General features: G+C 40.5%; 1 protein-coding gene across 1 annotated transcript in view; it reads right to left on the minus strand.

Moving 5' to 3' along the window:
• Positions 1-7847: 7847 nt before the first annotated feature.
• The window catches only part of TRPM3 (transient receptor potential cation channel subfamily M member 3), a gene marked incomplete at its 5' end in the record, with an annotated part of 281767 nt that continues 277079 nt past the window's right edge, over positions 7848-12535 (minus strand). Inside the window, one exon of the mRNA XM_090275220.1 lies at positions 7848-10654. Coding sequence (XP_090131346.1) covers positions 9202-10654 — 1453 coding nt within the window. The remainder of the gene's footprint in view (positions 10655-12535) is intronic.

Genomic DNA, 12535 nt, shown 5'->3' on the forward strand with positions numbered 1-12535 from the left:
CTATAAGACAAGGAGTATCACAGATTGCCAGGAAATCTCTAGGAGCTAAGAGAGAGGCATGGAGCACAGTCTCGCAGCCCCCAAAGGAACCAACCCCGACAACACCTTGCTCTCGGACGTCTGGCCTCCCAAACTGTGAGACAATAAATTTCTGTTGTTGAAGTCACCCAGTTTGAGCTATTTTTAAAAGGCAGCCCTAGCAAAGTAAGCTTTGGCAAGAAACCAAATGTAACAGAGCTTCATCCTGTTAGGACTTCCAGGCCACCCCCGCTTCAGGGACTGCATCCCCAGCATGGAATCCAGTTTTGAGAGTGATCCTTGGCTACTAGCACCTTTATCTTTACCTTCCTTTCCCATTGGCTTGGTCTAGTCAATACTTCGAAAATGGAATGGCTGGCATAGTTTTCTGCAAGCCCCTTGTCTATGTTAATACATATGTACATTTATGTTACACATTCAATATTTAATCATGTTGAAATGGGTTTTAAGTGCTTGAGACAAAGAATACTGGCGCAAGAGTTCATGATTTTGAGTGAAAGAAGGCCTTTATAGGATGACATAGTGTCTATCCGGATGGTATGTTGTAAGATGATGACTGTGATACAGACCAAGGCTTCCGGAAAAGGACTTGTACTATAAGAAGGTAATGCACTGAATGTTTGGGAAGAGGCCCAGTTAACAACCAGACTTCAGGAAGGATAAGAAAGAAAGAATTACTGAGAACATGTTACTAATAAGGGTGTGATAACCCAGGCTTTTACATGGCAAGCCATGTTCTGGTTTCTAATCAAATAGGACAATGTAAACAAACACATTAGTTCGGAGACCTTAGTTGTCCTCTACCTATAATGCCATCTCCTCCAAGGAAGCCCTACATTGGTCTAAATCAGATTTTGGCAGCAAATTATGGTTGACCTGATTTTCCAGGAAATCTGAGGGCACATGGTTGAGTATGGTATGGGTTCCATAACTGTGTGTATTTATTAAAAGAAACAAGTTGCTTCCAGGAAATGCCAGCCATTCCATTTTAAAAATATTGACTAGACCAAACATAGGAAAGTTAAATACAAAGGTACTAGTGGGAACAAAGCCTCATTCTCAAAACTGGGGTCCATGCTGGAGATGCAGTCCATGAAACCAGGGCTGCCTGGAGGAAGCACTGTTACATTTGGGTGCTTGTCAAATTGGTGTTCCTCTTACCTGGAGTGTCCTTCTCCTGCCTCATTAGTTAAACCTCCCCTGCCCTTTCGGATACATTCAGTGTAGCCTCCTCCACAGAGACTTCCTTGCCCTGAGACATGAGCATTGTCTCTTCTCTGAACCTCTAGACGCTCATTTTTCATATTCTACTCCTTAAACAATTAGATGGTAATTACGAGACAGTATATAATTACATTCAGCAAGATATAAAACTCCACATGGCAAGGACTTTGCCACTTTATTTACCTTGCCACACCACCGGCACATAGTAGGTACTTGACAAAAATATTTTTGAATCAAGAATTTCATGTACATATATATATTCTGCATTTTTCTTCCCACTGTTAATTGAAATTAAAATATTTGCATGCTCAAGGACCATTGCATATTCTTTTTGGCAGGAGCTGCAAGCAGAGTTATTTAATGAGGGGTGGGATTGAGCCCCTTTCTCCCTCAGTTCTCTCAAGGCCAATCCAATTAAAGATCTTAATTACGTACTTGAAAATGGACTGTGAAAGCGTGCCTTCTATACCGTTAGTGTGAAGACAAGTTCCTCATGTATCTCTAATCCAGGCAAATTGCTTACTTAAGCTTTTTCTACTCAGAAATCCTAGAGCTGCCACTGCCTCTTTGTGTCTTTTATTGTAGGGGTCCAATACTCCAATGCATATAAGGCTTTCCAGGTAATGCTAATGAGTGAAGGGGACCATATGGAAGAGACAGAGGGAGTGGTGGGGACTGTGGTACATCAGAGAGCACACGCTCCTTATAAAAAGGCAGCCAAGATACCATGATTGAGGTGATTATTGTCATGTGGGAATATAGGTCTCATGTTACCAGATCCAGAGATTTTTAAAGACAAGACAGAAATATGGAATTAGATTGAAATTTACCCATTTTTAAATCTCTCAAATTAAAAAAAAACAAAAAACTGTGCTGCCCACCAACACCTCTTCTCTGCTGGTGAGGAGGCCAACAGTTTGCCACTGCTGTTTATGTGGCCCTAAGCAATTATCTCTGTGCACCCCAACAATTCTTGGCATGAGGATGGTAGAGATCAAATGGTGGCAAATAAATGCACAAGGAAGTCCAAGTCATATTTTGAACTGCTGAAGTTTCTCTCTCTTTTTTTTTATTGCAAAACATGTGTAACAGAAATTTCAGAAAGTTTTTCCTGTGGTATCTGCCAACTTCTGCTTTGAATTATATATCTAAACAAACAAGCTCAAAGTGCATTGTGAATCCAATAATAGACCTTTAAAAAAGAACAATTCCTCTAAGAATTGATATATATTTATAATGTCAATAGATATGCAAACCACTGCTTATCCATAAAGAAGGAGAAGATGTATATATATTTAACAAACCCAATTTCAAAATTATTTTATTTATAGGAATCCGTTTACAAATGATATTTCAATAATTTTCCCATTACAAACTATGGTTAGAACATTTACAAATGAGACTCTAAATCTATGTTATGAAACAGCAATGAGTACAGTTACTGCGTGTACTGTTTAGAACAGCAGGAGCAGCAATATAAACTCAGGTCAGGTGCTGTAGTGACAGGAAGCAGACAATCCTGACATGATGCTATGGTACTCTTCTTCTGAATCTCCCTCACAAAGATCCTGCATTTGGGTTCAGAATTATGTGGCATATATCATTCAGGAGAATGGTATGCCCCTGAATAGGGCGAGTTCCTTTCCCGCACTTCAATTCTCAGTGTGTTTTGTATATATACTCACTGAGTTAGAATCAAGAATATGATCCCAGTTGGCTCTAAATCTGAGATCCCAAGCTATTGCCTTTGGGACTGAATGCTGCTGGCAGGTACACTTGTTTGGCTAGCACGGTGTTTACAAATGTGAATGTGAATGTCTTTGTAGCAAGACATGTTCTCCCGTGCCTTACTGGTCCCACTTCTTCCTGTAGTCTCTCACCAGTCCAATTGACACAAATGTGTTCCACATCCAGCCCCTCCACCTATTTGACTTGGCAAGCCCACTGTCTAGATGCAAATGGCTGGTTCTGATGACATGTGGGAAGCTGGGGCAGAGATGTGAAGGACCCTTTTGGGATTCATACAGGCAAAGAATTGGTTGTGGCTGATACAAACACCAGCCAAGTTGGTTGTTTGGGGTAGAGCTGGGGGCAAGGCTAAGTTAGTGGGAAGATTAGGGCTGGAACGTAGTATGAATGTTTAGCTTTTTCTAGTAAGTAGCCACCATTTCAGTTTACTGTGCCAGAGTCCATGGGGTATTGAGGTAATGGGACCCAGGGTCTGTTGGTCTGGCCAAAAAACATCTTGTGTTGTGCTAAGAGAAAGGAAGAAAGTCAAGGGAGTGAAGGCGATTGCACTCTAGGCATGAGGCTGAACTTCATTGTGTCCCACAGCTCTTGGCAGCCTGTCTCTGCCAGAGCAAGGCCTGGGTCAAGTTTAGTGACAACATGCTTCAGAAAACCTCTGGAGACGTCCTTTTCCAAACACTGTTCAAATAGGTAGTGGTCTGACGGTAAGGTAAAGAAGGGGGAAATTCACCTCATTCTTATTGCTGTATAGATTACTTGACCAACGAAATCTTTAGACAACATGTGCAATAGAAATTGTCATGTCTTGATTTAATTTGCAGTGATCAGTGCAAGGGATTCACTAGATAACAGTCAACACAACTACCTTCTCAAATAAATTAAGAAAAAAGAAAAGAAAGGAAAAAATCTTGTTTTCCTTACATCACAACCAATCCCTCCTTCTGTTGACTCTAATGTGAGGGGGAGAGAGAGAGAGAGACAGAGAGAGAGGGACAGAGACAGAGAGAGACAGAGAGAGAGAGAGAGAGAGAGAGAGAGAGAGAGAGAGAGGGAGAGAGAGGGAGAGAGAGGGAGAGAGAGGGAGACTTGGATGTAAAAAGAACTGAAAACTTAGGCCAGCACAGGCTGAGAGGAAGGTTTTCTCTACTTTGAGGAGCAGTCATTTATGACTGGGCAGATTGGCTCCTCTCTTTTCCAGATATTGAATGGCTTCTAATAATAAAATAGTGATTTCTTTGAAGGGTAAAACTCCTCAGAGTCACCCAGTGAACAATCAGACTCCAAGTAACCCAGGGCAGGCTCACCACAAGAACAAAGCTACCAGGTAGGAGGGAAGTCACATGTTGTTTCTCTGGACCATTCATTCATAATGACCTGTGGATTTCTGCTCTGACATCAGTGGACTTCTCACTCTCATTCTGGTTTAGCAATTTGCACCTGGTGGCCCTAAAGAATCGGCAATATGTCTTGGGTATATCACAGATGCACCAACACCTAGACCTTGGTAAACCCAAGTGGCAACGTTGACTAGCCATCTCCAGGTCCCATAGCTATACACCTCGTTGTTAATACTTTATTTCATATTATTTGTTCAGAGCTTAAAAAAAAATTAAAAAAAAAACCCTTGGTTACTTTTTTTGTTTTTAATTTTTAAAACTTGAACATAATCCCTAAACAGTGTAAGAGACCCAACAACTTGAGTGAGTTCCTAACTGGTTTAAGTGTCACCGCAGGCAAGAGTAAAATGCTAAGTGCCTTTAAAAAGTTAAAAGAACCACATAAAGCAGTGCATGCATCATGTTGCCACAAAATTAAGACTGGGTTTGGAGCGGGACTACTTCAGTTAAGTCACATTGCTATTGTTCAAGAAGAGTGAGTTATAATGCAATATCTAGAAGAAGTATATTACCACTTACACATTAGCATCACTTTATCCAGAAACAAAGAAAGTAGTGTTACTAAATGAGCATATTTATAAAATACTGTACACTGCTTCCACATTGGGTCAGCAGGTGTAAACAAACAGCTAATTAAACTGGAGTTTAAAATATTATTTTAAGTTCATTTGTCAGATAGTCTTTTGCATAACATGCCAGTTTGTCTTTCACAAAATCACAACTTGCCTATCACAACTTGAAGGGCTAGTTAGAGGCTGTACATCAGCTTATACAAATATTTTACAGTGGTCTACAGGAAAGTGAAAAATGTAAAGCAGATCAGGAACAAAAGTGCCCATTTCATGAGGATGCTAAATAACATGGAATTGGGGACATAATTAATCCTTGCAACATGTGCTTCTTTATTGAATGTTACAGATTTGTAAATGATTATAAAGCTATCCTGTAACGTTCATTAATACAACCACATGCTACAACTATGCTGGGTTAAACACGGGTTACATATATGTTTACATGTATTTTATTATACAGCATTGCCCAACACATTGAATGGTATAGCCTATAGATATAGCATGATGGATGACTGGATAATATTTATTATCATTAAAGGAGTTAAACAGCCCAAACATTCAGGAAGATTAGACTGTACAGCCTTGGAAAGTAGAATAAAAGTACTATCCAGTTACCTACCATAATGTTATCCATAGAAACCATCTTTTAGAATACATTTGAAACATTCAGAAGAAACACGTTTTGTGTTTTTACAAGTACATTTTTTCCTATTTGATTATTTGTATATATATATTTTCAAGAGGGAACTTTCAAAGTGCTAAATAATATATTAGACCTAGAAGCCTAGACTTAAAAAAAATCCAGTTCTGTAAAGTGCTCCATTCTGACTGCTAATACATTGTCTGGTTTGGAGAAATACACAAACTAGCTATGACAATTATGCCCAAGCTTTCCAGCTCCTCATTCAAATTCATTCAGGAGGGCATTTCTCACTATAAATATAAGGTATGTTGGCTAATCAGGAAATTTCCACAGTCATTTTCATAAAACACCCTTAATTTTTTTCAAAAGGACCGAGCAATTTAGAATGAAGCACTACATTTAGTAGTGTATAAAAATTGGCACCTTAGAAGCAGATTATGAAACCAAAGCTATTACTTCCTAGAGTTCTCTGAGTTCTCTATGACTTTATGTTCCCCGATAACTTACTGCTCACGAACTGCTTAATTCACAGAGACAGGGAATTAACGTCCCCTCGATCAGGGACATGGTGGAATAAATGAGCTGCACACAAGCTGACTGTACAAGGCCACAGAATCGATGCCACATCAGTGGGCAGAGGATCCAGAAATAGAAAGAAATGGATTGAAACATAACACACATGTATGAGTACAGAAGAGAAATGACTCACAAAAGTTACACAGTTGGTGTTTAAAGTCATTTAAATTGGGCTTATATATTTCACACACATCACAAAAGATGTAAGTACTTTATTTTCATGCACAACAACAACAAAAATCCAGGTACTCACAAGGTCAAGGCTGTTAAATATTTTGTTTCCCAGGGCTGTTCTGTTCTCTCCAGAAATAGTGACAAATGGAAACACCCAGCCTCCTAATATCTTTCACCCACTTTCAGTCTGGTTCAGAATAAGGCCCTGTAGGTGCTGTGGTGTCTTGCTCTGTGGCCAAGGAGTAATGGTTTCACCTCTTTCTTGGATTCCTCTACAGACTCTCTCAGAGAGCCTTCTGGCTTTGTGAGCATGCTCCATATGTAAAATCATCAATGTTAGGATGTAAGCACATCAAACTAGCAAAATCTAATCTAAGGAACAAAAACTAAAAAATCTTGGTTCTAACTCTGCCTTCCTGAGAATCACAGAGAATTGATTTCAAAAATGTAAAGTGCCTATTACCACTCTATTGATTATGAACAAACATGGTTCCTCTTCCTCATTATCAATCAATATGGAACCAGGGGTACAGGAACCTTTTAAAGTTATATTGCAACTTTCCATATGTACACATTTCTTTTTTTCTGGAGAGAGGGCCCAGAGCTTTCATCAGATCTTAAAAGAGATTCATGACTTTAGAAAGTTTAAGGGCAATTGATTATTCTCAGACCAAATGCATGTTGATTGTATCTGATTCACCTAAATTATGAGTGAAAAAGAAATTCCTTAATTCTTTATATGTGGCCTCATCACTATTTCTACACCCAAAAAGCTTATTCAGAGGTTTTAAAAAAATTTTAAAGGCTAGAGATTTTGTTCATGTATTTTCTTGATGTCACATAATGAGAAAATTTGGAGTTCCCAATGACAACTAAAGAAAACAACCAGTTTTTGTTTTGGGCCAGGTACATTAAGTGATTTTCCTTTAAAATTTTATTCTTTTTTTTTCTTTAAATCAGTGATCCAAATAGAAATTCAAAGAATTGAGGATAAGAATTTTGTTATCCAATTTCAAATCCAGATTCTGATCTAGAAGCATGTATACCTCTATTCTGTAGTCTGTAATGCTCTCTCATTTAGAACTATGTTCATTCAGATTGTACTTGGTGTAATTACTTCGTGCAGGAGAAACCAACTAAATGAGATGTCATCATAACGACTGCTTTTGGACAAAAAACTAGGGGGCAGTGGGTAGGTAGCCAGTCATTTTGACAACTCTAATTTGGTAGAAGAAAAAGTTAAGGTTATAGGGATTTTAAAAATCATTAATTCCAATATCTGTTGAAATATAATGCATTCTTTCAATGAAATTCCTTGGCTATTAAAAATTATGGTTATCCTTAAGGTGATAGAAAAGTCCAAGCCTCTTAAGGAAGCTCTATATGCCTCTTTATATACTATATATACCATGTCTCTTTGTGTAAATGCATATATATATATGTATATAAGCAGCATATACTATAGAACTCTTTACATGGTTTATTTTCTTTCTATTTTAGTCTACTGTATCTTTTTAATAGCTCTGTATATAGGAAAAATATTCATGGCATGTCTGCAACTGATGGCACTGGGTTGATACCAAACTCCCAGTCAACGCTAAGGTTATTTATGGTTTTGAAACATCCTTAAAAAGTACTTTGGAACAGTTCCATAAAAAAGACACCAGCCCTTGAAAAACTCCAATTAAATTTATGCTGATTTCAGATTAAATGGCAAAACTCTAGGTATGAAAATATCCACCAGATATTCATATATAAAATGATCATGTGATGAGTGGTGTGAAAAACTGGCAGTTACATCCTGGAGATGTTCAGAAGACAGGGTGAGGTCATGCACATGAGGGAGGTCACACAGCAGCATCACACATGATATGAGTGGTGAGATATCCCATGTGGCAATTTTAGGTGAGTTCTGCCCACTCTAGTTTTTGTCAGCTCACTATTATATATTCAGTGAGGGAATTCATTGATGACAGGTGAGATACAAAATAAATTAAAAATATAAAATTATTTAGTTACATTCATCCTGAGCTTGCTCGACTATACTTGAATGCCCACTGTATATAATAGGCCACTTGATATTTGTTCTTAACACCAGTTCTTTCATTTCTCTTGCAATATACAAAAAGGCATTTCTCTTCCCTTATTTTCTTCAGAAAAGATTAACAGCTGTGGCACCAGAAGTGAATATATGAGACAGGTGAACTATGACTGTTACCTTGTTCTTTCTTTATAATGATCAATTACAGAAGTGTTGGCATGAGAAGGATGTGGGACGTTAGGTAGAACTGCTTGCTGCCGGCTTATACTGAATAAAAAGGATGCTCTTCATCAGTCACCAGTGATGGAGCCAATGTGAAAAGAAAACAGAATTGAAGTTTAGAATATCTCATTTGTATGCTGGCTACTTTATTTTATTTTATTTTGCAATTTAGCCCTGCATCCTAAAACTCTTGATATTGGTCAGAAATTGAAAGATGCCTCCTGGCATAGAGAATGCGCGAAGCCCCTTCATTCCCAGAGCTCAATGCTCTCTGCAGTGACTAGTGACACACATTCATCTCAACCCTTCTTCTCCCTCTTTTCCCCCTCCCTACCCATCAAGTGTGAGCATGACTTTTATCTCCTGTGTTTGGCACTGGGCCAGATCAAATGCTTTCCTGATCTGTGGCCCAGAAGTCAACTTTGAGTTAACACCTCCCAAGGCATTGCATTTTTTGCTCTTCTAAAAATAAAACAGGTATGTTTCAAGGAAGGGGAACAGGTGGAGTTTGGGGAGAATTTTAGGGCTGGATTCTAAGCCTCCTGCAATGCTTATCAGGAAGGTTTAGTTGTGCTTGCTTTCAAAGCTGTGGAAAGCAGAGGTTCTGGACAGTCTCCTCATGGACAGGCTGTCCCCTCGGCCCTCTGGCTTGGAGGACTTACTCCTCTGGAAGGGATTTCGCAGGCTTGATGTGTTCCGCTGCCTGTCGAGTTTGTCACTGATGGAGAAACTCTTTCTGGTGTGTGCATATGGCGCACTTGGCTCCTCTGCTAAGTAGCTGTTGGCGCGCTCTATCTTGGGAACCGTGATGTTGTTGGATAGGGTTCTGTCTGAGCTATCACCCTCCTGGGAGGGGATCGCGAGGGCGGCTCTCCGGCCTTTGGCCTCATTCTCCTCAGTGTCAGAGCTAGGGTGACTCAGTTCTGCTTCTCGCTCGGGATGGCAGCAAGATGAGTCCTCCACTTTGCCTCCAAGGCCTCCAGGGAAGGTGGCTCTGTCAGCGATTGCTTGAGGGGCATTGACACATCTCGTGTCAATACAGTCTGTAATACTTGTGTATTCTGCTGTTTTCACGGGCACCCCAAAGTTGGCGTAGTAGCTCCTTGAAGGAGAAAACATAAAGCTATGAGATTTCACGATGGGGGTCTCTTCTAGGAGAAAGGGCGTGGTGGCTAGGTAGCGGCTACTTTTGGAACGCTCGATGGTGTGGTACATTGGAGGGTCGGTGTCCCATGGGTTTTGGCACTCTGGGAGGTGGGTGTAGTCTGAAGAAAAAGATCTCGTGTCCATGGAGGTGATGTCCTCGAAATCAGTGCTCCGGCTTGGAGGTTTGTCTGTGGGTGCGAGAGTTGCATAGGCACTACTTGAAGGAGCTGTGGAAGGTACTTGAGCCAGAAAGCTTGGTTCGCCCAGCCCAAGGATGTTCATGGAATTGTCCAGAGGGTCTATGTCACAGTGGAGCTCATCCATGGCAGAGACATAGATGTCTATACATGACGATGGTCTTCTGGAATCGGGAACAATGGCCAACGTGTTTGCAGGGGCTGCAGGAGCTTTGGACTCCTTTGCTATAGAGTGGGAACTAGTAGCCCTGTGTAGGCTCAGGGACCTTTCTTTAAAAAGACTTTCCAACTTTTCTATACCTCCTTTGTCTTTCACATTGACTGAATAGAAAGAATGACTTCGCATACGGGGCATTAGGGTTGGAGAAGTTGGGGACATGGTCTCCTCACCTGCAGGGTCTATACTCTCCTGGAGCTTGAAAGTGTTCCCCTCCTGGCTGTTGAAACTGCTCTGGCGGACGATGTAGGCTGCATCTGTGCAGTCTGAGGAGGTCCGAGAGCGGATTTTGTTGGACTCAGCCCGCTCCAGACCTGTCAGACGCTCCAGGGCCGTGGCCATGCGCCCAATGAGGTCCTCGAGCTGTGCCAGCCTGATATCCACGGTCTGGAGTGAAGCCTTCATGCAATGCTCTCTCTCGTTGACTTCCTCCAGACGCATGGACATGTTCTCCACCCTGTGCGAAGAAGAGAGAACGAGAGTCACTAGGGGCCAGGTTCCTCTGCTGGAGGTTTAGAGAGCATGGACAGAGAGGTCAAAGCTGTGCCTGGACCTCGGTCATCAATATTCTACCAGAAAGGAACCAAGAGGTTACAGGTTTTGAGGAGGAGGTAGGGAGGAGAGAATGGCAGGAAAATTCTCGCTGAGAACCAGAGAATCCAAATCTTTTTGAGCTGGAAGAGGCTTCAGAGATTATCTAATCCAGTAATTTTTAATGGATAATCCCCTTTTCCCTCAATGAACTTTAATGTACAAACCTGATAAATAAACATCCAAGTTGAATAGTTCTTATTGAAGTGGAGTCCCACCCTTTTGCCACTCCCATGACTTAGCTGTGGCTTGGGGCAGGGTTTAGTGACCTAAATAAGTATTAAGGTATTGGCTTACCAGTCACCAACAAAATGAGAATGTTGCATTTTGATGACTTTACTCAGAATTTTTCAAAAGAATTTTAGAATGTAGCTATTCTCATTGCAGTTTATATGGACTGGGATTATTTCATTTTGCACTTATATAATAAACTTTTTGTTGTCATTCACAATAATCATTTTAAAGAATATAGTGCCTCCAAAGGAATTAATTTGGTCCTGTTACTGAGGCACCTGGAGTTGATTGAATCTAATTCAATCCAGTTGTAATAGAAAAAAAAACAGTCATCAAGAAATTTAACCAAGATTACATAAAGTAATTTGTGGTAAACTCTAGAGTGTCTATCAATAAGTACATTGTCCTACTCCTTTCTCTGTCTCTTGGGGTAGCTGATCACAGGTGCCTTACATTACAGTCACTTACATTACAGGACTCTCCCTGTTAGAAATTAAGGGCATGATTGGTCTCATATTCCTGTTTCCATTTCCATGTTGCCAGCCCAGTACCTGCCAGGTGGCAATACAAGTTCATCAAGTCAATCACTGTTAGGAACTTGATTTCAATTATCTAATAAACTACCTGCCCATTTAAAAAAAAAAAAAACAAAAAACAAAGACAAAAGCCACATATTTAAAATAAAGTTGTGCTGTATTTTTTACTTGCTTAAATTAACTTGAAAAGACAAACCAAAGCCAAGTCAATGGTTTGAGCTCAAATGTTCGCTTTAAAAAACCCAAGGGCAAATCTTTTGGAGAATCTGAATGAGATCTATTCTCAACTTTTCTAGAGAGGATGAAGATACTTTACCAACACTCCCAATATGCATGGTAAAGTGCTTGACTGCTGACCCTTAAAAGGAACATGCCTCTTGTCCAGAATATGCTGTACAAAGAATGTGGGAATTAGAGCTGGGCCCCCCAGCTATGGTGCTATTGGCGGTGGTGTTAGTAACAGTAACACCTCTGTTAGGGAGGAGCATACATGCCAATGCCAGAAAGAGGTGTAAGAGGCAGTGGTTTCTCTCTCTGAGAGACCTGTAGACCTCTTTTCTTTTCTTTTTTTTTAAACCGCTCTCCTGCTGGTCAGGGTGGGGGTTCAGGATTCCTTTGCCTTGGGCCACATTTCTGTTTCTCTCTCTGAAGCCACTCCCCAACCCTACCCAGCCATCACTCCATTGACTGCCCTGTTATCCTTCAGCTTCCCTTCACACAGCCTAAGGTTTTTGGAGACACTTTTTCTTTGCTCTTTCCTGCTGCCCCCAGATCAGCTCAGTACCACCCAGTGTCCGCACTCAGCCTCCATAGTCAGGTATGTTCTCAAAGGACTTTTAAACTGAGCAATTCTGTATTCTGGCAAACCCGATGCTACTCACCCAGCTAACACAGCTATTTCAGAAGGAAAATACGACTTTTCCCTCTTTCATTTTGTTTTGCGGTATAAACATAGCCTGAGAAACAAATTACTTAAA

This window comes from Furipterus horrens, unplaced genomic scaffold, assembly GCF_987537825.1.
Source record: "Furipterus horrens unplaced genomic scaffold, mFurHor1.1.pri manual_scaffold_4, whole genome shotgun sequence".
NCBI lineage: Eukaryota > Metazoa > Chordata > Mammalia > Chiroptera > Furipteridae > Furipterus > Furipterus horrens.